Source organism: Canis aureus, chromosome 14, assembly GCF_053574225.1.
Source record: "Canis aureus isolate CA01 chromosome 14, VMU_Caureus_v.1.0, whole genome shotgun sequence".
Lineage (NCBI taxonomy): Eukaryota > Metazoa > Chordata > Mammalia > Carnivora > Canidae > Canis > Canis aureus.
The window spans coordinates 65,662,518-65,690,338 of record NC_135624.1 but is presented as its reverse complement, the minus strand read 5'-3'; the positions used below and the strand labels follow the sequence as shown (position 1 = coordinate 65,690,338).

Below are 27,821 nucleotides of genomic sequence, written 5' to 3'. Positions count from 1 at the left end.
GCTTAAAATGAAACTATAGAACATTATTAGGGAAAAGATAAATTGCAGATGGCAGGTACATATGAGACCTATTCTATAAAAAATTCTAAAGTACACAACCTAAAAAGGTTATAAATGACTTTATGCTTGTAAATTCATAGATAACTGTCTTATATCAGTGGTTACCTCTGGGAACAGGGACAAGAGGCTCAATTTTGAGTGTAACATCTCAATTCTTGCATTTCACCTTTCAACTCTTGCACTCTCTCAGTCCTATATGTCTTTCTCACTCTTCTATTGCATCCGTGTTCAGATCTTTGATCCCCCCTCCAACAATGCTCCTCCAAACAGGTGGTGAACTTAAACTTCTTACACCTGTTCATGTATTGTCATCCTAAACTGCCTTACCTTTTTTTTGAGGCTCAGTTTTTTTTTTTCCAGTTCAATTAACCACTCTTACAATCATCTCTATCCTCTTTGTCCGTCACATACCCTAGTCCTGGTAGTAAGGAAAAGCCTATACCAGTTTTCATTCTTTTATTCAGAGTTATCATAATGTTAAAATATTTATTTGAATGTTTATGATCCATAACTCAGAAGATTATTAATGTTTCTTTTCATCAGTTAGCCCCTAAAGAACTAGACTGAAGTGGGAAAAGAGAGAACAGTGGGATATTCACAGATCCTACACAATTTTCAGGATGGCAATACGTCTGTGAAAAATAACACTCCTGGACAATAATGTTAGATTCTTTTCATTTTTTATTAATTGCAGCACAGAGAAAAGAGGCAAAATGTTTAAAAGAATTTGTGTTCTTAAGACAGAGGGTTGGTTTTACACCAACAGAAAAGAAAAACAGATGAATAAGCTCTAGGTCTTCATTTCTCTTTTTTTCTCTTATTCTCAGGGAAGGCTAAAAGACAAAAAGACAAATGTAAGTATTGTTTGTAAAATGGTCTGAGCTTTGAAATCTATTCAAATCAATGTTGAATTGCTTAGATTGTCTTCCTGCAATTTCCACAAAAGAAAATCATTCAGCCTGTCCTAGACTCTGAATTCTTCTATTGGGCTGGGGCAGAGGACACACCAATAAGTATTGTAAAGTCCTCTCTTTGTCTCTGATGTCATCAGTTCTTCAGGCTTCAAAATCCCAAGCTTGTCATCATCACTTACTTAATACCTACTTCTTATCTAAATTAATTACCAACAAAACAAGTGTCTTCTCAAAGTTAGAACTTTCCAAAGAAAATCTTGCCATTTAGGATGAAAACAAATCACATTTTAAGAAGATTGAATTTACAAAGATACAAAGTTGCTTCCTCCCTTGAATGCACAATATGTAGGTATTATCAGGTGGGCAAAGAGTAAGTGAAAACCTAGTAGTGGGGACAGAAAATAATTCATGCTAGAAAATAGTTGGACAATTTGTTTTTAAAAAGAAAGTTGATACTATTTTTTTTAATTTCCCCCAGAATATTACAACCAAAATGGATGAATATATTTATGTTCAAGCATTTAACTTTTAAAGTGGGCTTAGTAGCAAGTTACTCACTATAAAGTACAAATTTACATAAGGTAGATCTATCACATTCTCCAATAAAATTACTTTGTTACCGGGCTGTTAGATTGAACCGTGTGAAATTATTGCTATTAAACTGTTTTTTACCTTAAAACTTTCATATGGTCCAGCCTACTATCTAAATACCCCACTGTTAAACCATTGCTCAGTTGAATGATTCTATCTACTGTGTCACATTAGGTCAGAATAGGAAACTGGTTAACTCTCAAGCATCGGTCTGAATTTTGAATTGGGGCTCCACCCCTCATGAGCTGGATGGTCCTTGGGTAAATTTTGGAACCTATGTCTATCTGTGCCTTCACTTTCTCATCTGAAAAATGGGAAAACTAATGGCACTCAATTCAGGCTACTATTTTGAGAATTAAATAAGTTAATACATATAAAAGTCTTAGAACGGTGACTGGCACTGGTCTATATGGCTCTTGGTAAATGATTGGTCAATCTTTGCTATTTTAATAGTGACTATTATAATTACTTTTTAAAAACCAAAATCCAAAGTATAGTTACCTGAGATGTTTGTTATTGTGTTCTTTCAGACTAAGGCAGCTTGAGCAGCAGCAACGAGTTTTGGACCCTGAGTACAGAGAGATGACAGATTAGGGAAAAATATTAGCATCACTATTAGGATAAAAAATTATACAGCCATCTGTAATTACAAACTAATTTTACACAAATCACATTCTTTAATTCCACTTTGGTAGTAGAATCTCTACAAGGAGCGTTACTGGCATCCATTGTTCCCAAAGGAATAAAAACATTACCCTCAAGTCATAGGGGGAATAGTAAATGATTCAGACATTTAAATATAAAGTTCCCCCATTAACCTAGAAAATCAAACTCAAATTCAACCAAATCACAAACCAGCATTTTCTCAAAAATATGTTTAAATAAATTAATGTATCGGCTCAAAAACTTGAGCCTTACAAATATTTCTATCTGTATTTATAAACATCACAACTTTGGAAACAGAACAAACGCTATAAATGTTTACTAATATGCTCCAGTGCAGCAGGAGATAAAAAATGAGAACTATTGAAGTAATTTTGTCAGATAATTGTATGTGGAATAAGATTCTGGTCTTGAATATACAGTGTCCTTCAGATATATAAAACCCTAAGTCCTGGCCAGATCAAATGCAACAAGAAAGGAAATTAGTCATGTCGCAATGAAGAAACTGCAGTACCTCTTCAGAAAAGCAGCCCTCTTTATTTTCAGCTGCGCAGCACTTCTCTACAAAGGCTCCAAAATCTCCCATAACAGTTTTCAGTTGTTCATCTGTTGCCTTGGGCTTGTGTTTCAGCAGTTCAACAAGTGCACTGCATTAGAATGAAAAGAAAACAAAACAACAGCAAAAATCAGGGGAAAAAAAGTTTGCCTACGTATAGAAAGCAATGGAATGAGTAAATCGTAGGATTAAAAGGCACAGCAGAGGGAATATGGTCAATGATACTGTAATAGTGTTGTATGGTGAAGGATGGTCGCTATACTTGTGGTGAGCACAGTATAATGTACAGACTTGTCAAATCACTGTGTTGTACACCTGAAGCTAATGTAACCTTGTGTGTCAATTACACTTCAATTTTCTAAAAAGGGAGAAAGAAAAATAGAGATGGTAAAGACAGTTGCATTATTGTTTAAGATTATAAGTTGTGGAGCCTGGCAACTCTGAGCTTGAGGCCCAGGCTTACCACTCTAAGCTTTATTTATTTTTTTATTTATTTTTCTCTATTGTACTTCTTTTTTTTTTAATTTATTTTTTATTGGTGTTCAATTTACTAACACTCTAAGCTTTAATAGTCTCGCTTGCATAATGAGAATAAAGTCCACACTCCCAGAGTTGGTGGAAGGATCAAAAGAGATAATCAATGTAAATCGCTCAACATCTGTAGTATCAATAAATCAACAGATCTCTTTTCAGTAAGTCTCTGGAAAGGATGTCATTGAATTTATACATTATTCAGATTTTAGTAGTTATACGATATTAAATAGAAAAAAAGCAGTTATACCATGTTGAATGGAATTTTCTCGTGATTTAGGAGCTAAAACTGATCCTTAAAAGCTTAATTATCCTGTTGGACTCCATCTTAGAAGTTTATAATCTGAGAGTCTTTATATTTGGTCTGCAAAATTTACCCCCTTCAGTTAATATGGGAGAGGCCACAGATAATAAAACTATCCAAACTGACGGAAGCTGGTAGTGGTTCTCTTTTATTGACATCCACAAGGATAACAGTGCTAGAGAGAGGTTGGGGGTTTTGCAATATTACCCATAAGTCTATGGCCATGATTAGAACCCCCAAGATAACACTATAAACATTTACTAATATGCTCCAAGTTAACAACTTTATGGTGCTAAATTTCATGCATTTCCAACTCCTGTGACGGCAATAGGGTTTCAAGGCTCAGAACTCATTTTCCTAGATATTTTTCACTCAAGTCCAATTCTCAAAAGTTATATGTTGAGGATTTGCCTTGCCTGTGGGTTGCCATTGAACAAACTTAAAATAACCATTCATGCCTAGAAATAAATTCCATGATTTCTAATAACTAATTTGTTATTTGCACAAATGCATCAGTTAATTGTTCATCTTTTTCTGATGAACTTGTCTTAAGACACTATTCCACTGTAGCTTCTATCCATAAGATTATTCTGAACGATTTGTAGACAAGATTATACCACAGAGGGTTTTTTGCTAATAAAACAAAACGCTATCCATTTTATTCTTGACATTTTTATCAGCTTACTAAGACCAATACATAAATACTATTTTCTAAAGAACATAATCTCTACCTCAGAAAAAGTTACACATTTCAATTTACAACTCTCACTCTCAAGACTCTAAACGCTTGCAGTAATGAAATATTACTCACGTTTGTTTCTTGACTTGTTTCTCAGCCTCAGGAAGTGTGCATAAATCTGCATGGAAAGTGAATGTTTCAGCATTAAACTCTTTGGGAACATAGGTCTCATCGACTTCCAGACCAGAAAAGCATGGTCGTCTGTTCACCAAGGACTCTGAGCAGCATTTGGTAACTCTCTCGCTCACTGGGGTCTTCTCGTGCAACACACACAACCGGTTCAGGACCACGGACAGCTAAAGAACAGGTAGGAGGGTAGAAATTCAAAAGAAGCATTAAAAAGTTTTCCATGAAAAAAAAAAAAAGTTTTCCATGAACTCCTACTTTCCAATGGACTAAAAGGTATGTTATATTTTAACTAGCAATGTTTAATCTAAGGTTGATTTGAGGAAGTGATTTGCTTAACTTTGGAACTACAAATAATGAGGGACTTTTAAAAGTATTTTCTCTTAAATATGTCTACATTTTAAGAATAATTCACTTGAGAAAATAATTGATTAAAATAATTTGACATGAGTCTTAAGATATGTATTAGAGTAGGAAGGAAATAGTCTTACACTGATACATATTTTAAAAATACCCTAAAGAATATGAAAGTTTTAACTGCTAGGATTAAACATAGAAAATTCATGGAATTTTTGTCAATTTATCATTTTGGGGATCTTATACAAATCCTCGTTCAGGATACTATAGATGACCAAGTCCCGGCTGCCACTACCAAATACACACACGTGCATGCACATACATGTTAGTTCAGCCCTGTTTCTGAAAGTTAGCTTTGTCCATTTCTAAAGGCAAAAATTAATTATTAATTTATTATACATAAAAGACTCACAAAGTCATCAGCACAGGACATTCTCTCTGATTCAGGTTTCTTACAACATTTGGTGCCCACTTTTCCTAGTTTTCTTGAGACCTCCACGAGAGTTGGAGTTGACACTTGGGGTGCTTTCTTGGTGTAACGAACTAAGAGCCTGTAACAAAATAGTCCATGTGTTTTCAGCCAGGCAAGAAACTGTCTTTCTCTAACATAGTAAGTCAAGCAGAGAACGCTTAGGTAAAATTAACTAAAATGACTTTCCGTCCATAAAATTATCTCTGTCTCCAGGTTGGTTGAGTAGTATGTGGGAGGACCTGGTCCTGAGTAACTAGTTAATCTTTGTTTCCACCTGTGCTATTCAATCTTAGGAAAGTGACTTACTTTATCATAACTCAATGACACTAGTATATTTATTTATTGTTTCTTTCTTTCAATAAAACCAAAAAAAAAAACCAAAAAAAAAAAAAACACCTACTGACATCTTAATATATGTCAATATCATGCTAAATTTGAAAGATACGTATAAGTTTTCTCATCTATAAAATGGAAAAAAATTATATCTGACTCAATAGGGATGGTGCAAGCATTAAATTAAAGTATGCGATCAACCTGGCATAGTATCTAGCACATAATAATCACTTATTAAGAGTTCAAATCACCACCAAAAGTCATGTGTGACTACAATCTACTCAAGAGAAGATACTATATCTGGTTTTCTGTTCTTATCCCCAGCACCCATAGTTAGAAGAATGCTAACATATGTAAACTGAACAGTAAATATCTACTGAATGATGTGTCTTTTATCTTTACCTCCATAGATAAGGCTCTATGTGGATCAGGACATTCGTCTATCAGCTTATATATTACTTCTGAGCTACTATTATTCAAAGTCTACCACTGCCTCCTTTGTAAAGCATTGCTATGTTTTGTTTGCCCATAAGCTGTTCCTTAACCTTCAAGGGGCATCCTTGGTTCCTATATTCCATGATTTGCTATTTCCCTTCCTAATCTCAAGAGGCCAATTTTTTAAACTGCACTCAAATATAGGCCTCTCCATTCCATTAACCATTTTATCTCTCCCTCTCCAGTCTTTCTTGATAGAGATTAGGAATATATACTATATTTTCATGAATAAAATGTCTATGATAAGTGGTATATATATTGGGTCTTAAATAATAACAAATTGATCAAGAAAAAAAATCAGCCGATAAACAAAAATACTTACGCATTTTGGAAGCCATACTCTCCAAGTTTTTCAAAAAGTTCACAGTTTGTTTTGACTAAATTCTGAGGCTCATCCACAAGAGGTTTAAATTCATCAAGCTGAAAGGTAAAAGAATGGTGTTGATAGAATTCCGCCTGAGGACCAAACACAGGGTTTTTTTACACCCCTCTAGGCAGAATGAGATCCTTCCTCCTTTCTGCTCAAAGTCATGTAATTAGATCTTTGATGCCAAATCTATCAAACATATTTAAACTGTGATTTTATTCAGGGAGGGCGTACAGTATAAGAGATTAAGAATACTCAGGCTCTGGAGTGTTACTGCTGGTGTTAGAACCAGACCATCCAACTCATTTTCTAATTGTGTAATTACACCCCTCATCTCCAGACTTCAAAACCCTTGCTGCTAAAATGGGGATTAAAAAGAAGAAGAAGAAGAAGAGGAAAAGAAATAAAAATACAAAAGAGGAGAAAAAGAAAAAAATTTTAAATTGGGATAAAGATGGTATTCACCTCAAGAATTGTTCTACAAACCACCTGAGCTAATGAATTTAAAACGGTGCCTGGCAGATAATAAAAGCTTAACAAATGATGCCTCTGACTATATCATCATTATTAAGCCATCTATCTAGTTGGATTCTGAGCTCCCTGAGATAAGAGAGTTTACCTTAGTCATTGGCTCCAGTATGGTGTTTGGCATGTAGTAGGTTCTTAATAGAGGAAAGAATGACTTTCCTTTGATTTTGAAGTTTGGAAACTACTTACTATATATGCCAGGAGTGCTAAATATCTTAAACATGTTAAAATCCTCTTAAACTATAGCTGAATATGGCAAAAATCCTCAAGATTTCCTCTCCTTACTTAAAGTCTTGTAAAACAATCTCTAAACCTTTTCCAAAAAATCTGAAAATATTCTAAATGAATAGATTTCACAATCATCCTTAAGATGCTAATTCTTGATATTTGGTAAGTCTTAGAATCCGGTTAACTTTATATCTAAGTTAAGCCTCTTAACACTTAAATTTATCTTATTTTGTTCTCAGGAGTGTAAAAATGAAAAAAAGGCATGGTCAAAATTTTGTGAAATTAGAGGCTGTTCTCTTTAGATCTTTCCTTTCTAGACTACTCTAGGTTTTATTAACCATTCCATTTAAAGCTATTTTTCCTGTAATATTTAAGAGCACAAAACTGAAACCACTCCAAGAAAAGATCTAAATTGCACTATTTAGCAACTCACATTCTTGGATTATTTGTTTTTCTCATTATTAAGGATCATCAGCCAGAGGATGACACTTTTTCCCTTTGAGAAACCTACCACTTTGGCATAGCATGTAGGAGGATCATCGGTGGCACAGCATTTCTCTAGTGTGGCTTCATATTCCTTGGCGAGTCTCAAAAGCAATGAGACAGAGTACTCTGGATGCCTTCTTGAGTATTCATACAAAAACCTGATTCAGATGAAAATAAAATAGTTTTACTTGGATTTAGTTAGATACCAACAAGAAAGGTCACATAACTAACTCAAGAGTAACTCATATCACAAAGGTCTGAATTTGACCAGACCCCATGCAGGGAAGTTTAGTGGCTAAGGGGCTGCAGTTCAGAATGAAAGCTACCTGCATTCCAATCCTGGCTCTGCCACTTATTTTACTATATCACCTTAAGCAATTTATTAAAACCATCATGGCCTTAGTTGCCTTCTTTGTAGAATGTGGATAATAACAGTACCTATCTCATAAGATGGGTTGTGGGAAACACATGACGTAATCAATGCAAATACACATTGTCTGGCACATAGTAAATGTTTGATGAGTGACACCTGTTATTATTATGTGTATTTTTAAGAATTTGAACTATACCACAAAAGGGTTTTGATGGAGATATATTCTTAAATTTTTCTTTTTCCTCTCTGAATGAGTGAAATCTTGAAGGGTACATGATTATGTAAAATATGTAGTGCACATTACACTCTTATAATCCAACAATAAGGGCATGATCCTAGATTCCCAGGTTCAAGTCCCACATCAGGCTCCTTGCATGGAGCCTGCTTCTCCCTCTACCTGTGTCTCTGCCTTTATCTCTCTGTCTCTCATGAATAAATAAATAAAATCATTAAAAAAAAATCCAACAATAAAAATGCGAAGTTTATCATCAAACTTACTGACTATATATACTCATTTATTTTGTCACTTAATTTCATGCTATCCTGCCATGCTACTGTATTTCTAGTCTGTTCAACCAAATATAAAGCACCTAGTTAGTAGCAGACTCCACATTTCTTTTTATACTTCCTTATATAGGCGAATAAATGGCAGATGGAGAGACAGATACATAAACAGAGATATAAGGATGCATGACATATATTCACACATATCTATTGTAGTTAAGTTCAAGAAATACTCTTTGAGTGAACAAATGAATAATATGTATATAATTTATGTATACACAGAATGTTCCTAGACATATTTCCAGAAATATCCCTAAGGAGAAAATGAATGGGGTGAGGGATAAAGATAGAAATTTTTATTACTTCTCTTCCCTATTCTCTTTTCTACTGATTGAGTTTTTGCCATAAGCGTGTATTATAATACACAGTTTATAATAATTTTCTAAGCTAATTAATTTTTCCCCAAAAAAATTAAAAGCTAGGAGAGGGAAGGATAAAGAAATACTGTAGACAACATGGAAATTGTAGCAATGCCTATAGAAAGCCCAGTTTATTTATCTTCCTGAATCCTGAGACCACATAAAAGCTATGGAAGGATTATTCCTTATCCACTTACGTGCCCAGGAACACATCCTTTGCCTCCTGATAGTTTTTGCAAACCTCCTTATCTTCAACAAAATCAGCAGCTAATGAGGGCAGGTCACCAGGTAACTCATCTCTTTCCACCTCAGCAAGACACTGGGATTTTTCCAACACAGGCTTATCACAGCATTCCTTCAGTTTAGTGGAGATTGAATCTTGATTTTCACACATATACTTGGCAAGATCCGCCTATAAGCAAGTTGATAAAGATTTTTCAATGTAAATCGACATTTCTGCACTTTCTCTTTATTATGTTGGCAAAACATGTTTATTGTATTCAAAGACCATACACACACCAACATGACTCCTATGAACACTTTTAGTCCATGTTCCTAAGACTAGAGACTCAGATAGAACTACTATATAATATTTCCCCTCATTTACAAGAGACTGGTCGGTAACAGGGGCCCATCTCGGCTATTAATAATTTTATATTTCAACTGTTAAGGTATTTAAAAATTTTTTTTTGGCATTTAAGTTTCTAAATTAAAACTCAGGGGATCCCTGGGTGGCGCAGCGGTTTAGCGCCTGCCTTTGGCCCAGGGCGCGATCCTGGAGACCCGGGATCGAATCCCACGTCAGGCTCCCGGTGCATGGAGCCTGCTTCTCCCTCTGCCTGTGTCTCTGCCTCTCCTTCTGCCTGTGTCTCTGCCTCTCTCTCTCTCTGTGTGTGACTATCATAAATAAATAAAAATTAAAAAAAAAAGTAAAACTCAGTAGTGTTTTTCAAATATTCCCCTCAAATTAAGTACAGGCATTTTGAAACCAAATAATGAAATAAAATGTGAGAGATCTTTGAAAAATTAGTCAGGACCATAGTCACAGGCCCTACTCATACATGTAAAATCTTTGCCTTAGTATTCCAGAAAGAATTCTGAGAGATTAAGATTCTGGCATTTGGTCAAATTTTTAAGTTTGGAGAAAAGTGATATCATGCTAAACATATTTGTATAGGTAGCACAGATGGTTAAGTAAGAGAGAATATAAAGTGGGAAAAACTACATCATTTCCAAAGATCTCTTCAGATAGCAGAACTTCTCGAACTCCACCCACCCCCCAAAAAAGAAGTCTTCTTAGAAATCTACCTTTATATCAGCTGTCCTACTTCAGTGTAAGACTTTGCCTCAGAATAGGACTGAAAGGGTTACAAATTAGTGAATGTGTTTATCAGATCATTTAGTGAGTGAGATAGCCAGGTTAAAAAAGAAAAGAAAAAAGTCCATAAGGCAGGGAAAGAATTGAGCAGATTAGGCACAGGAAATAATCTCAACCCACTGTTGGCTTCAGCGATGGATCATCCCAAGCAAATTCACCCTCCCAACTGACGCATGTAAGTCACCAAAGAGCATACTGCGGATTTTTTACCCTGTCATCTGCACACTCCAGCAGGTCACCATGGCAGCATTCCTTGTGGACTTTGGTAAGATCTGTCACCACCTTGGAGATCTCTGCAAAGTCAGCTTTGGGAAATCGCTGGCTCAGGCGAGCTACTGACCTAAAAAGAAAATTCGCCGTGAAAACATTATTGACGTGCAATATTTTATGTGAAAGCATTAGGAAAGTCCTATTTAGAACAAGAAAATTCAGGGCAAAATAGCATATCAATAAACTTTGTACAATTTATTTGTTCTTCTGTTAATGCTAGTTCCGTACCACATGGTTATCTGAGGGCAAAGCGTTTCCTTAGGGCAGAACTAGCTATTGTGAGTGTGTATGTGGTGGATGGAAGTCAAGCGATTCATAAAAGCAGAAATCAAAGAGGGATTCTAGAAGAGGCAACATGGGGAGAGGCACCAGGTTTGGAGTCCAGACCCCGCTCCTAGATCTGGCTGGGACACTAGGCGAGTTCCCTAGCCTCTGTGAACCTCAGCCTCTACACCATGGCAGCGGCCCGCGACATTGCAGGACTGATGTGAGAATTAAACTAATCCATGTGAAAGCATTTTATAAACTAGAATATGCCGTGCAAACTCCCGTTATCTTTTTAAACTCAATCTTTCTGACATCTAAGAGTCTCTGAGAAAAGAAATTTTGTAACTTCTACAAAATGAGGGAGTTTTGATGAAGCATGCTTTGACTAAGCCATTGATCCAGCACAGTATCTAAGCTTTCTGACAACATGTTAATATCCATATGCGTTCCCAAATCATGTCAGTGTCTCCTAAATCTGATAAAAGCTTCCTCCTCCCCCAAAACCGATCCCAGCCTGTTTAACTGCATATCATTTCATGTTGGGGCGGGGGTTGTTTACTGATTTCATTAGCTGATCTTGGTGGTGTGGGTGTAGGGATAGCAGGCAAAGATAGCTCAAATGATGGTTTCTAGAGTGCTTGCAAGATGTCTATTATTTTCATTTTATACCCTGTTGCTGTCAATTCATTGTTGACTAGCAAGTGAGGCATGGGGGAGGGGATTTTTCTTGGTTTAGGAATTGGAGGATGTTCCTAAAACCGGCTAAGTTAATATAAAAACAGAGGCCCAGACAAATAGAAGAGATTGACAACAGAGCTAGAGCTGTGAGAGACTGAGAACTAACCTTGATGGCTAAATTTAATTATCAGAACATGAAAGGACAAACATATTCAGATAATTGTGTTGTTTGGGGGATAAATTTAGGTAGAGGACCCTGACTACTGCTTTATAAAATGAATGGATCATTAGTATAAGGTCTCTAGTCTTTCTAAATAAATAGAAGTTTAAATACCTGTCCTATAAGGACAAAAAAAAAAAAAGACACCCTCTAAATTCTTTGACTACTTAGAAAAAATACAATAAAAAATAATGAGGAATTCTCACTGACGCTCTGATTTTCACCACTGTTAAATTTCTACCTTTTAAATGACTAGAAAGATGTATGGGAAAGCACCATATAAAATGCCACGTAAATGTACATTTTTGTCTACTGGATCATAACCATTTACATCCTTATAAAGATTTAAACTAAGTTTGAAATACCAGGCTTTAAAGGCTCTATCTCCGAATTTTTGGAGGCTGGCACACTTGAATCTCTCCTTGGCAGATGAAAGCAGTACTTTTTCCCTCAAAGCCTCAATCTGCAAACAAAAACAAATAAATAAAAAATAATGATAGTAATATTTTGGAAAAATTAGAAAAGGAAAATTCTACACAAAATGCTCTTTCAAAACTTCAGATGTGACTTCTTAGTTTTTCATGGAATTCATCTCAACCGGTCGGGCACCAAGCCTCACGTCATAAGCTCCCTAGAGATGAGAAGGCAGTGTGTACGGGATATTTATGGGATGAACGGATAAACCCAGCCTTCTGGGTACAGCTGGAGTCTCCGGTCTGAATTCCCTCCCCAATAAAATGGGCTCATGAAAAGATAAGCAGTTTCTGTGCTTCATTAGAGAGACCGACTCCATGAAAGAAGTGAGATATTCAGACACATGCATTCCTCTGCCAGGTTCACGTTGGCAAATCCGAGAAGGAGGCAGGAGGAGGTCAGGGGCCTTAGATGGTGAAAGATCTTGGGGTGAGCGGAGAGGGAGGGCGGCTTTGTTCACCGTGTAAAGAAGCTTGTAAGGGAGACGCCCATCCCCTGGATGCGGCCCTAAGATGCTCAGAGAGTGGGGCCTGATGATGGGCGCCCCCCCCCCCCCCCCGCCCCGGCCTACCTTGGGGCCCAGGCAGGCGGCCTTGTCTGCGGCCTGGCAGCACTCCGCAAAGACTCCTTTATACTGTTGAGCATAGTACAGGAGTTCTGGGGCGTAGAAGTACGGATGTCTTCTGGCAATTTCGTACAGGTACCTAGTTTCCCAAAAGAAGAGCAGGCGGTCATTCTGCCCTACGAGCATCTCGGGCACCTCGGGCACCTCGAGCATCTCGAGCATCTCGGGCACCTCGGGCACCTCGAGCATCTCGAGCATCTCGGGCATCTCGGGCATCTCGGGCACCTCGAGCATCTCGGGCACCTCGGGCACCTCGAGCACCTCGGGCATCTCGGGCATCTCGGGCACCTCGAGCATCTCGGGCACCTCGGGCACCTCGAGCACCTCGGGCATCTCGGGCATCTCGGGCACCTCGAGCATCTCGGGCACCTCGGGCACCTCGAGCATCTCGAGCATCTCGGGCACCTCGGGCACCTCGGGCACCTCGGGCACCTCGAGCATCTCAGGCACCTCGGGCACCTCGAGCATCTCGGGCATCTCGGGCACCTCGGGCATCTCGGGCACCTCGGGCACCTCGAGCATCTCGAGCATCTCGGGCATCTCGGGCACCTCGAGCATCTCGGGCATCTCGGGCACCTCGGGCCCCTCGAGCATCTCGGGCACCTCGGGCCCCTCGAGCATCTCGGGCATCTCGGGCACCTCGGGCATCTCGGGCATCTCGGGCACCTCGGGCACCTCGGGCACCTCGGGCATCTCGGCCCGACACCGGTCCCTGCAGCGGAGGGCCCAGGCCCGGGGGAGCGCGGCCCGCGGACTTACTTCCCCAGGAACAGCTGCTCGTTGTCCTGGAAGGCGGCGCACAGCGCGTCGGGCTCGGGGGCCACCAGCGGGGGGAAGCCCGGGTTGTCGTCCTTGTGCGCCAGGAAGCACTCGTTCCTGTCGGGCTCCTGCTTCTCGCAGCAGTCGGCCATGTCCCCGTACTTGTCCCGGAGGGAGGCCACCGTGCACAGCTTGTCCCCGAACAGGGTGTGCTGGGCGGGAGGGAGCAACCAGGTCACCCGCAGGCCCTGGGCGCTCCTTGGGCCCAAAGAACGGTATGGAGAAGTCAAAGCATCGGTGCACCCTGGTTAGGAAGTCATGCAAACGTCCCCCTTTTTTCCTTAGCTTTGGACAGTTTCTCTTGAGCTGACCATCCGTGGGATCCTCCTAGGAATTGCCCACCACACCACTAGGAAGAGCAGGTGCACCCGGGGCAACCAGAAGGAAGGAGCATCGCCTCTGCTTCTAGCTGGCGCTGCACACAGGCCGGGAAAAGTAGTAGAAATAGATAGATAGATAGATAGATAGATAGATAGATAGATAGATAGATAAATAGATGATAAATAGATAGATAAATAGATGATTGATAGATAGATAGATAGATAAATAGTTCTGTATTTTATAGACCTCACTATTAGCCAGAAAGTCTATTCACATCAGCTGTTATCAGATAGATAGATAAATAGATAGATAAATAAATAGATGAATAGATAGATAGATACATAGATAGATAAATAAATAGATAAATAAATAGATAGATACATAGATAGATAGATAGATAGATAGATAGATAGATAGATAGATGATAGATAGATAAAAAAAATAAGAGGAAGATAGTCCTCTATGCAGCAGGCGAATTCACATCAAGGAAGAAAGGCCGCAGATAGTTTCTCACTTTATCTGCTCCTCTCCGAAAGGTCCAGTTCTTAAGTAGATAAAGCTTAAACACTGAAGAGTAACACAATTCACTGTTTATTGCTATGTTGAAATATAGATCTTCTGTTCTAGAAACATTTTTGCCTCAAAACGTGTTCCATTAGATGTATTCTTTCTGTCCCCATCAACGTTTATCATGAAAGTAACTGGAACTTCAGGGGAAAATATACGGCTGAAGACAGGATTTATTAATTTTCCATAAGTACATTTTTAAGAATTCATATTTACAGCCGTAACTCTGTGTTAAAGACATCGAGTTAAAGTACTGATTCTACCTTGAGGGAGAGATACGTAGAGAGAAAGAAATAAAAGGAGAAAAGAATTCTGGGATACATAAAAACTGGCCTTGCCCCAGAAAGGTTGAGCGGTGAGAGAAACATAAACCTCTCCTTGAATTGAACACCTCCCTGGAAATACCAAAACGTCAAAGTCCTTCAAAATGAGTAAATGCCCTTATTTTTTATTCTATGTGAAAATGCAACTATCCCTAAAATGAAGACTATACATCTGTACTATTATTTTAACTAATAAACAAAATTACCACAGAAATCCTACGAGTGCCTCCGGAAGATAAAAAAAACCATGCTTTCACTGTTAGCCTCCAGTAGAAGAAGTCAAATCTCAGATTTTAAAAAGAGACTTTCACAAATAAAAAATTTCCACTTAAATACATTACAACCATTGTGTGTGGTCTTCATAAAAAAAAAAAAGGCTTTGAAAACTGTGGATTTAGCTAGAGCATCTCTATCATAGAAGAAACAATGGCAATGCTCGCTTTTGAGACTTATGAATCAGTGATTGAGGATATTAAGTGGGATTTTTTTCCCCTTTGAAATAATCAGGATCACTTATGAGAAGAAGAAATAATCCCCCAAATTGAATGTACTCACAAGGGATTTGTCACAGTTGGCCCCTGACTCTTCAGCAGCACAGGCTTTTGCAAACTCAGTCACTTCCTTGGCTAGTTTCACATGATCCTCAAATGGACACTGCTGGAGATACTGAGAAAAGGCAACCAGCACCCTGAAACAAAGGACACAGAAAAATGTAACATGATGAAATTTTAATATAAAGTAGCTTGCTGGGTACCTGGGTGGCTCAGTGGTTGACCATCTGCATTTGGCTCAGGTCGTGATCCCAGGGTCCTGGGATCCAGTTTCACATCGGGCTCCCCACAGGGACCCTTTATCTCCTTCTGCCTGTGTCTCTGCTTCTCTCTGTGTGTCTCTCATGAACATAAATAAAATCAAGAAAAAATAAAGGAGCTTGCTATGCTGGATAGCAAACTGTGTGTCTGTATATGTTCTGTATTTTACAGACCTCACTATTAGCCAGAAAGTCTATTCACATCAGCAGTTATCAGAAGCTAAGCAGGCATATTTGGCTTTCTGGACAGAGGACAGTATCTACACCATGTATAAATACATGTGTGTGCATGTCAGTAGGTGCACAAACATAGAGCAGGGAAGCGAAATGTATTCTAAATAAATCTAATTATTATGACCAGGGACATTACATAGGCCCTTTGACTATTTACAGCAACCTCCCCCCCCACACACACACACACATCCCTCTCTTTTCATCAGGCTGTAGCATGAGATTGACCTCTAAAAAAGAAACTTCTCATTTTATAGTGGATTAAAAAATATTAAAATACTCTCAAGAAGCCATAGATCTGTTTGCTAGGTAAAAGAACTAAGTGAGCTGCCACAGGAATCAGGTATTAAAGTCTTTCCCACCATGCAGGTTGGATAGGAGTTCCAGGGCTACAGTAGGCACATGGGGCTACAGAGATTCAAATAACCCAAAATCAAATGCAACTTTAATTTCTGACCCTCAGTTGCACTTGACACATTTAAAGCATTCAATAGCCACATGTGGTGTGGCCAGTGGCTACCATATCGAACAGTATTGATATAGAGCACTTCCATCAATGCAGACACTTTGATTGGATAGTGTGATTCTAGAACCTGGTCTCTGATGACTGAGGAATATAAGAACTTCAGAATGATAACCAACACTATTAGAAAAAACAAATTTGACTTTTCACTGTCTTAACTTACAGGCCTCTGAAATGTTCTTCTCCCAAATCATTGTACCGATGAGCAATCTCACTCTTATCTGGAGAGGAAAAAAGAAAAAAATAAAAATAAAACAGATTTGTTACATTCTGAAGAAAACGACCTCGTTATGATGTTACTTTTTGTGTTTCTCTCCACATGACTTAAGTATTCGTTTGCTCCAAAATATTTGCCTCTTATCCTGACAGAAAAATCTTAGAATGATGAAGTATTCATTCTGCATTAAAACAGATAAGTTATTCAATCACGAATGATATGATTTCAAAAAATCATTAAAATCGTTAAATATTTGTAGCCTTATATTCAAACTTGGATAAGATCTAATGCTCTTGTAATGTCTATTAACAGCTGCTGAGAGGACAGACTGAAATGAAAAATATAAATACAAGTTCTATTTACAAGATTAGCAACACAGGTTTGTGGGTTTTTTTTCCCCATAAATCACAGTGCAATAGCCTTTGGGAATACGGAGCTATCAATTCTAACATCAACTATATTCTGTGAAGTTTAAGGCACTCTAAGCTCCTTCATGTACAGAAGGTAGTTACAGCTACTAAATAATTCTATTTTTTTTCACATAGGATGTTGGAAATATATTAATAAGATAACTTCCTCAGGCTCCCTGCTTCTCCCTCTCCCTGCCCCCACCACTTCATGCTCTCTCGCAGATCTTAAAAAATAATAACTTTCAAAGGGGTCACAAATATAAAATATCATCACTGTCTAGAAATAAATGCTAAAGAAAAGCAATTCTGGAAAGATGCAGGGTTTTCTAAAAATTTCTTTTACAAAAAAAAATTTATTTTACTAGGAAACTAAAATAAAGTTGAACAATAGGAAAATAGAATTCTTACATGCTTCTCGTCGAACCAAGCCCCTGGAATAAGCAGAGCTAAAGAGAAAGAAGAGGGAAATAAAAGTTACCCACTTCATTGTGCCAAAGGCTTGTGGGGTTGATAGAAGAGAAAAGGTAGGACGAACAGAGGGAAATTCACACTAATATACTTCTTTAACCAATAATTGTAGATTATTAACCAGACTCATCTTTGTATTTCATTGGCTCCCAACTGATTACAAAATTCATATCATTCTTGCCAAAAAAAATTGTTTGACTAAATCCGTTGCGTATGTTTGCCATCTGGAACTGTTTTTACCACAAGACCTTGTCAATTCATTAGTTATGTAAAACAGCTTATCAAATTTTACATAAGAGTTTAAACGATTTGTCCCTATTATTCATTACCATGTTCTTTATCCATGATTTACTATTTGAACTTTTTAGTTTTTAATATTTGCAAAATTCTAACCAAACCAATGACAAAGCTTGGAAATAAGACTCACTAAAAGAGCTAAACTTTGAACTGTATCTATTATTAACTCCAAATATGCTTTTGACAATAAATAATGAAAAATTCACACACACACACACACACACACACACACATACACAAGGTTTCCATGTCTTTTTCATTCTCCTAAAACTGTTCTAAAAAAAGTTTATGTTGCCTCAGATTAAAACTGAGAAAAAGCCACAGGAACAGTAACAATGAAAATGGATGTTCAAAAGTTCTACACTCCCACCCCAGCTCTGGCCCACATGTGCAATTCAGGTCCTGCAGTAGGATGCTTAGGTACAATGTGGCATAACTCATGGAATTTTCAGTTAACGAGATATGGGGAAGAAAATGGACACAATGACAGTAATGGCAATCTTTGTCATAAAACTATAGATAGGATAGGAATACCTGGATGGCATCCGACTCTTGATCTTAGCTCAGATTTTTATTTCAGAGTGAGTTCAAGCTCTGCATTGAACTCTACATTGCATGAAGCCTACTAAAAAAATTTTTATAGATATATATAAAATTGCATATATATACATTATATATATATATATATATATATATAATATGTATGTATATGACAGGTTGAGCCTTGATTATACCTCTAGAGGTTAGAAGAATCCTAAACCTTCACCAGGTATCCTATTTTTTCCATCCCTGCTTCACACTTTTTTCTTTTCTCTCTTTTAATAAAAAAGTCACATGTTCTTCTTTAATGTTACTTTTTATTTCAAAATAAATTTCACATTATTTCTAAAAACAAAGCAAAGGGAAGATAATTTTCAAAGATGTTTTTCTCAAACTGCTTTCCTTTTTGTTCCCCACCCAAGTTTCTGATCTCAACCTCTGAAAGGCTACTCCATCTCTGTCCTTTTGCTTTAAAGATAAAGAACTACACATTTCAACCAGTAGGAAATGGAATTTCTCTGATACTATAAAACAACAATTAGGTTTTAAGTAGTCATTTCATTTAATTAAATAACTGAGTCAAAACTGTCAGGTGCCCTATGACACGTATAGGGACAGAGAGCAACAAATACTGAAGAGAAGCATTACTTTTTTATTCAGTCATGATGAAAGAAGTATACTTTCTTTGAACATATTTTATTTTATGTCATTTTCAGGTATGAGTGCTAATTAAATAATCAAACAGAAGAAACCATAGATACATAGAAGATAGGAGATAATAGGTGATAGATGATAGATGGATAGAGATGGAATTTCTTACGTAGCACAAAGGAGTCCTGAATAATGGAGCCTGAGTTATCTTTCATGCCACAGATGGACAGAAATAAAAGAATGTCTGCCTGTGGAATTATTCCCATTGGAGAAAACTATTTTGTTTAAATCTGAAACCCTATATTAGAAAAGAAAAAAAAGGATACTATTCTAACTTTCTAACTTCATAAATAGAAAAAATAATTCCTTTTTTGGTAAATTATATATCATTTCTTTTGGCCTCTGGGAAAAAGTAGGCACCTTTGATTTGAAGTCAGTGTGTAACTCTAGCTTTTTCTTTATATAAATCCTTGGGGAAAGCTTGCTCAAACATGCTATCCTTATCATTGGATGTAATTGTAGTGCTAATTCACAAAATCAGGCCTTTGTCATCCACACATATATTTTGTCCATGTTTTTTTTTCATTTAACAAATGAAAATAATATTAGTCTCTCCATCTACTTTGCATAGCAATGCTATATTGTAATACAATGGTAAATATAGAACACCCAAAAGATCAAATTTATCACTGATCTAGAAACTTAGAATTGATTTTCCTGTATTTTATGAAGATCCCATAGTTTTCAACCCCATAATTTCAAATATAAATTGAAAACACCTGAAAAACTTTTTCCTTACAGTACCAATAGATATTTCCATGAATGCATCCTTATTAGAGATTAGTAGATGGTTGGTAAATTAAAATATTTAATTTTTAACACTATATACATGCTTAAAGTCCATCTTAATTAATAAGAAACCCTTGAGCATTTACATTTTGTGGATTTCCAAAGTAAGAGTTCCTATATTTATCTTCTATTAGTTCTGCATGTACATTCTATACTGAAAGAAATAAAACTACACAATTGTTATTATTTCTAAATATTTCTATATTATTTCTAAATATTCTGTTCTTCAAGCTTTTAAACGCTCAGGTTTAGTCAGTCATCAAAGGACTCTGGCATGAGAGTAAATGTAAATGTTTAAACCAGGAGTTATAAATATGGCCTACAGAATTGAGTTTCTAAGTAAATAGGAAACTAGCTCCAATGACTTTTAAATGTTTTCCCATTTTTGTGGGAGAAGTTTAAAAAGAGAGAGTGGTTAAGAAAATTACTTCATCTGGAAAGAATATGCTAATATACTGATCATTTAGAAGAGAAAAAATAGCTCAGTTGAAATATAAATATACCTGGAAATTAAATCTGATTCTTTATCCCTTTTCTCTAATATTTTGCACTTTTTTTTTTTTTTTGACAGGATAGAAAAGGCACATGAAGCATGTGAAACATCTCTTTGGACTAGTCCCTCACTTCCATGTCACCATAATCATTACCTTAAATCTATGCCTTTCGATTATCTCTGAAATCTGGAAGCTTCTCACCGAGTTATTCAAACCAAGTTTCCCTCTATTTGGCCATCTTCTTAGGTTAGTCCTTAATGCTGTCTCCCTCTGTAATAGATTACTACTTCTGAATTACCTTCTCTTGGAAATAAAGTGGAACATGCATAAAAATGGGGGGGAAATGTCTAATAACAGCCTCAGTATTTTAACAGATACTTTCTAGAAACAATCACTTAACCCTAAGGCACTCCAAAATACAAGAAATTTGGATCCACTCAGAAAAAAACTTGGAGACAGAAAAATATTTTCTTAGCCTTCTTCCTCTATCTTATGGACATATGCAGATCCTCCCTATCATGAAGGACCTGGACTGCTATAAGGAATACAGAAGAGTAGACAAGTGAAAGATCGTGAAGCATCAAACTAATCAGTTGAAACACTTAAGTAGTTTAATTTCTTGTTCATTTGTTAAGGAACATTTCCCATTAAAAAATAAGAAATAAATTGTCCAAAATGTATAGACTTTCATAGATGTTTCAAATGCAAATTAAAAAGTTGTAATATAATCCAAATATCAGTTGTCCCCTTATCTCCTCCATAAGCCAATTTTTATCCAAAATACCCACTTGCATTAATGAGAGATATAGAATTTGCTGGAGATATCACAGAAAACAATGAGAACACCACTTACATTATAAAACCCACACTAGATAACCATCTTTGCCTTGTTCCATCTCTTAAGTTCCTCCCTCTAAAGCCCCCATGACAAAAGATCCTTTTTTCTGCCTTTTCTTATGGTACAATGGACCTGTGGAATTTACTTCAAATTTTACATTTTACTATGCAGTTTAATTCAGCTCAATGTCAATTTCTAGCTCCAAACTCAAACACACAGATCCATATAGATCTCCATGTCATATGGGTCAAGTTGGATGAAATTATCTTTGGGAACTCTTCACTTTGAACATTCTCTGATTCCATATTTCCAATGTAAAAATCTTATAGAATGGCAAAAGGGCCTGACTGATAGAAGGTAGAATTAATATATCAAGTTAAGGAATTGGGAACCAAATTTGAGAATTTATTCATTGCTGACTTACTCAATGGCTCTTCAGGCATTACTCTGTATCTAGTTCACCTTGACATTTGTAAGAAATAAAAAGATCCTTTAAACTTGCCTAAACTGTACAAGTAAAATGAAACTTTTCCATTTTTTATCATTTTTCTATTCCAAGAAAAATATAGCTAATGTTTGAAAGCCATGCTTATTACTCATTCTTCATATAAGTTAACAACCAATATAATTTGTAAACATGTAAATTGAAGTTGATGCTAGTAATTCCTCTGTCATAATAATAGCTATGGATGGAAATCAAATAAATGAATATGCTACTGAGAATTTGAAAGTGTTTTGACTATTCATATTCCATATTTTTTTTCCAAACATAATTCAAGAGACTTACTACCTAAAAAAAGAGGTTAAAGTTACAAAACTGGACTTTTAAAAATTTCTTGTGAAATAACAAAAGTTGGGTCACTAAAATATTCCTAAGCTAAAACCTCAGTGGATCATACACCTGAAACTAATGTAATATTGCATGTGAACTATACCCAAATTTAAAAACTAACACAATAGATGAATGGATAAAGAATATGTGAGCTATATGTATTATATATAAATATATATAATGTAATATTATTTAGTCATAAAAAATAATGAAATCTTGCCATTTGCAATGACATGATGGAGCTAGAGAGCATAATGCTAAGCAAAATAAACTGTCAGAGAAACACAAATACCATGTGATTTCACTCATTTGTGAAATTTAAGAAACAAAGCAAAAGGAAAAAATAGCAAAAGAGAGAAACCAAGACACAGACTCTAGAGGCCAAACTGATGCTACCAGAAGAGAGGCAGATGGGGGAATGAGTGAAATAGGTGATGGGGATTAAATGTACACTTACCTTGATAAGTACTACATAATGTATAGCATTATTGAATCACTGTATTGTATTGTACACGTGAAACTAATATAACATTGTGTGCTAACTATACTGGAGTTAAAATAAGAAACCTAATTTTAAAAACTAACAAAAACTAACCACAAAAAAAACTTCAGTGGATCAGGTTTAGAAAGTTTTCATTAAAGTATGATGTTTTTTTCTTGGTGTCCTCTAAAGCTTAGAATTTATTAGATTTTTTGTAATCTCCCATTGCCAGACTCTAACTAAAACTTCTCTGGCCTGCCACCCACCTGAGCCTTGGATGTTAAGTCTGAAAATTCTCATCAACTTTTCAAGCATCTGTGTATGGACTAACATTAATAAGTGAATTATTTGATTAAAAAAAACTTGTAACTCTTAAGAAATATATTAAATAAATAATTGGACTAGTTCTCTTTTTTAAAAGAAATTCACCTGTAGCATAATTATAATAAGCTATATAATGTAAATGTTTTCAAAATTATTTTTAAATATAATTATTGCACATTTTGAATTTTTCAAAATTAGCTTTTCATTATATAGACACTGAAAATAACAAAACTCTTTTATTAGAATAGTATTTACAGGACTGAAGTTTTTATATGTAAATAAAGTTCATTTAATAATTTATCACAACAAAAAATATATATTCAAGTAGCATAAAGAATAATTTCAGTAATATATGATGTCAATAATGACACTCTCTTTCCAAAACACTTCTTTTATGATTTTATTTATTTATTTGGCAAAGAGAGTACAAGCAAGGGGAGCAGGAAAGGGAGAAGAAGAAGCAGGCTCCCCACTGAGCAGAGACGCTGTGGGGCTCAATCCCTAGGATCAGGACCTGAGCCAAAGGCAGATGCTTAACCAACTGAGCCACCCAGATGCCACTCAAAACACTTCTGATTTAGTTAGGAGACATCCAGTATATTAACATCAATAGCTTAAATTATTAGACAAAATACATACAATTACTATTTCAATTAAATTTAATTTTATAGTCACACTAAATATTTATTCTTCATTAAAATTATATGAATTAATCTTGTGGCATTTAATGTCTTGAAGGCAAATGACTGTTATTGATGAGTCCAAATTTCTCTTTGTGGTTACATGGAAAATTGGCAAAAAATGCACATCAAGAAAGATGGTATCTAAAGCAAACATTGTCCTGACATCAACAAACCCACTATTTATTTAAGAACACCAGAGTTCTTGCTGACAGGGCACGACCCAGAAATTAATGTTTTATACTTATTTTAAGTAGCACAATCTAGTCTTTCGTTCATGCTAAAAATGTATTGACCACTGAAGGCAAAGTATTTGCTAGGTTATGAGGATACAAAATATTTTTTTAAAATTTTTTAAACTTTTTGGGGGGATTTTATTTATTTATTCATGAGAGAGAGAGAGAGGCAGAGACACAGGCAGAGGGAGAAGCAGGCTCCATACAGGGAGCCTGACGTGGGACTCGATCTTGGGTCTCCAGGATCAGGCCCTGGGCTGAAGGCGGTGCTAAACCCCTGAGCCACCGGGGCTGCCCAGATACAAAAGATTAATAAGACAGTTGCTGACTTCAAGGAGCTCAGGGTCTAATAAAGCAGACAGACAAATAGAAAGATAATTATAATGCAACACTGTAAATTACTGTGCACTGTAGGATACAAGATACTTTATCCTGGACTGATAAAGTAGTAGCAGAGAAGCCCCAAACACAAAGTCAGTCTCATGCATAAATAAGATGTGTGGGTTCTTAACCTCTTAACTAACTATAACTTAACAGACTGTAAACCTTCAAATTTGCATTCTCTGGGTTCATTTTTGCTTGTGAAGTTAACTTCCTGAGGAAATGGGATGAATAGGTATAGCGGACTGAGGAAAGTAAGAAGGGTATGAACATATGTAATTTCTAAATGTTTGATAAAAGACCAAAATGCAGAAAGCAAAGAGTTAGGCCTCAATTTAAAAAGTGATAGGAATTCTTGCAGGAGCAAGAAAGAAAAGAAAAGCAGGCTAGCTGCAGAAAAGAAGAGCAGAATTTGCAATTATTTAGATTTCCAGGTAAAGCTAAAGATGAGATTGAACATTTTAATATTATAAGCACACACAAAAATTATTCTTATGGAAAGTTACAAAACATCCATGAGAAAATAGTTTATCTAAGATGATTGACAAAATTGCATAACATTCAAATATTTAGTGATGAAAAGTTGTTTCTGATTCAAGACCTATTTATTTAACAATACTATGTCCCTAGAAGTCTGAGAGGGCTTTTCCAGGGATCTCACCTTTAAACTGAGAATTTTTTAGGTGGACTTGAAGAATGAGGGAAGAAAATAGCCTTGAAGGCACACATCACGTGCAAATGCTTGAGGCAAGAGAGAACATGAAAGAAACTAAGGAACTACACAGACTTGGAGGGGAGCACTGTGTGAGATGAGATATGAGACTACATGCCTTTGTGTGTCATCCTAGCCACAGTATTTTTGTATTATTCTGAAAGCAATGAAAAGAAGCTGAATGATTTTATTAGCTCAATGATATAATCTTATTTCTGTTTCAGAATGATTACCTTGACTACAGCATAGGGAAGAGACTAGAGAGGGCAAAGCATGTATTTAGGAAGACTAGTCAGGGGACTAATGCAATAGTTCTACCAACAGATGGTGAGATCTTGAGTTACATCAATGATGTAGAAACAAAGACAGGTAGATAAGTTGAAAAGATGTTTAGGGATAGTACTGGCCTTGGACCCATGCAAGAAATCCTCTTCTCTAAAATCCATGCTAAATTTAGAAGTCCTCCTCTGGCTATCCTGTGAGTCAGACGGCAGAGTCTATATAAAACAAGGGGTATGTGCCCACCAAAATCTGTCTTCCTCCTTTTGGAGCTGTGATACTCAGGCCCGAGAAATCCCTGTCTAAACAACCCTGAAACTTTTTGAGAGCCTGAGAGGGTCTCTAATATGAGTGTAGATTCCCAAGAGCAAGCCACGTCATTGATGTATTCACTCCTAGGCCTGAGAAGTGGCCAGGAGACAACTGTTTGGAGGAGATGTGGATAAAACTGGGACCTATGAGGAGGCATTTCCACATGCACTACCTGATACATAATACAGAATGAAACCAGAGATAGGCAGAAAGGAGAGATGGGCCAGAGGTTGGAGCTGGTTCTTCCCAGCACAAAATTCCAAGGAGATAAAATAAGCAAGGACTTGATGGATTGAAAATGAGCCGTGAGAAAAACTGAGGTGTCATAATGATTTCTGGCTTTCTGCCTTGTATAATTCAATGCTTGTAGTGCATTGGACAAAGACCAGAGTTATGTAGAAAGATCATTAGTATGATCTAGATGTGTTTGATTTCAGACATCTTTGAGACATCTAAGAAGAGATGTCAAGTAAATGGTTAGAGTCTAGAGGTCAGTGGTAAGGCCTAAGGTTGGAATATTATTTGTGAGTCGTCAAACTGTGCAGGATTGAGATAACCTGGGGAGAGAGTAACAGGAGACAAAGAGAGGCCTATTATGGAGTCTTGAGAAAGATCAAAGATCAAAGAACAGGTAGTCAAAGAAGAGGGAGTAAAGAAAATCAAAGCAATGTTAAATACCCGGGAACATAAGGGAAAAGGATGTTTAAAGTGGAATAGATAAAGAGTTACAAATATTACTGACAAGGACAGTAGACAACAATCGAAAAAAGGAAAAAAAAAAAACTGTGGGGTGGAGGTTACCAATATCCTAAATAAAGCTGTGTCTGTTAGAATGATGAGACCGAAAACCAGATTGGAGTGGCTAGAGAAAAACAGGAGGTGAGGAATATAATCTGCAGTATAGACAACTCTACCCAGAAATTCGGATGTGAAGGGGCCCAAGGGAAGAGGGCTGAGAGTCAATGACTGATTACTTGTGATCATTTAGAGGCCAGTGAGAAGGATTCCACTGATTGTGGCTTTATTTTCTCTGTAAAAGAGCAATTGTTAAGAATGAAGGGTTTGGGTGTCAACCATACTCAAAAAAAACAAAAGAAGGAGGGGGGGAGGAGGAGAAGGAAGGGCTTGGGGCTGAAAATTTGGGGGAAATGGAGAAATCTGTAGTCATAAGAAATGAGGGCATGCACTGAGCAGAGACTTACTGCCTTGAGCTAAATTGAAAAGCAAGAATATTTCATCCACGCCACTCATCTCCCTCTCTGACCCCTTGCTAGGGCTCCTGATAATCCCTCTCTCCCATTCCACTGCCCTCTGCAAACCTCAAACACATGGATTAGACTAAACCCAGCACTACTCTTATTCTAGGTACCCCAAACCCCACTGGTACCCTGCCTCTAGGTTCCACTTGCCCCCTCTCTAACAGACACCCTCATGCCAAAACTTCATTTCTGAACTAATGGGCAAATACAGGTAGGTGTTAAAGATCCACAATCACATGAAACTAAATCCACAAAATCTAAGAGCCCCTCCTTATCTTAGGCCCAGGCTCTCAATCTGTGTTGCCTCCACAAAACCATATCTAACTTTCCTAGAAATAGAGCCATTTTAGAAGGGACTGCTGTTCTGTTGGTGAAGTCCTAGTGGATGGAATCTTAGAGAGCTAACAAAGTAAAAAGTAAAGGACAGAACCTGAGGCCGTGGTCCCATGGTTCTTCGAATCTCACCAGGTAGATCCTAACCCACCAGGACAGAAGGCTCACCGACCCTTATAAATAACCACTGGGGTCTGAACTTGGTTCCTGTACTGTGGAATCTCTCTTTGGTTGTTTAGAAACCTCTCTCTCTCTCTCTCTTCCTTATTGACCATTGACCTCAATGCCAATGTTTCCTTACAGATAAAATGCTGCAATTTGTGTCCTACATCCCCAATATCATAAGGTTCTGGAAGGCATAAAGTATGTCTTATGTTCACCATATCTAACATCAGATCCAAACAATCCTTGGTTAGAGGAGCCATTCAAAACTTTAATTCAATGTCAGTTGACTAATCAAGAGGCAACTGCACCCATATGGTGAGAGGCCTTAAGTAAACTGATATTCCTACTGTATGCCCTCCCACATTTTTAATTCTCATTGAACTTCAACCTGGGAATTCATTTAGTTTGAGAGAGGAAATCAAGGTAAACAGGTTACCAGAGGTTGATCTTGACCAACTTAAGAAATGAAAAACATTCTGTCCAGTAGGCATACCAGTTCTATTTAAATAA

General features: G+C 36.9%; 1 protein-coding gene across 1 annotated transcript; it reads right to left on the bottom strand.

Moving 5' to 3' along the window:
- Positions 1-723: 723 nt before the first annotated feature.
- ALB (albumin) lies at positions 724-17,746 on the bottom strand. The gene is made up of 15 exons (XM_077848334.1): positions 17,589-17,746; positions 16,717-16,774; positions 15,544-15,676; positions 13,718-13,929; positions 12,905-13,037; positions 12,225-12,322; positions 10,635-10,764; positions 9,244-9,458; positions 7,776-7,908; positions 6,464-6,561; positions 5,254-5,392; positions 4,431-4,654; positions 2,743-2,875; positions 2,067-2,133; positions 724-893 (listed from the first exon to the last, which is right to left on the bottom strand). Exons 1-14 carry the CDS (start codon positions 17,665-17,667, stop codon positions 2,092-2,094), a joined length of 1,827 nt encoding a protein of 608 aa, XP_077704460.1. The 5' UTR covers positions 17,668-17,746; the 3' UTR covers positions 724-893; positions 2,067-2,091.
- Positions 17,747-27,821: the final 10,075 nt, after the last annotated feature.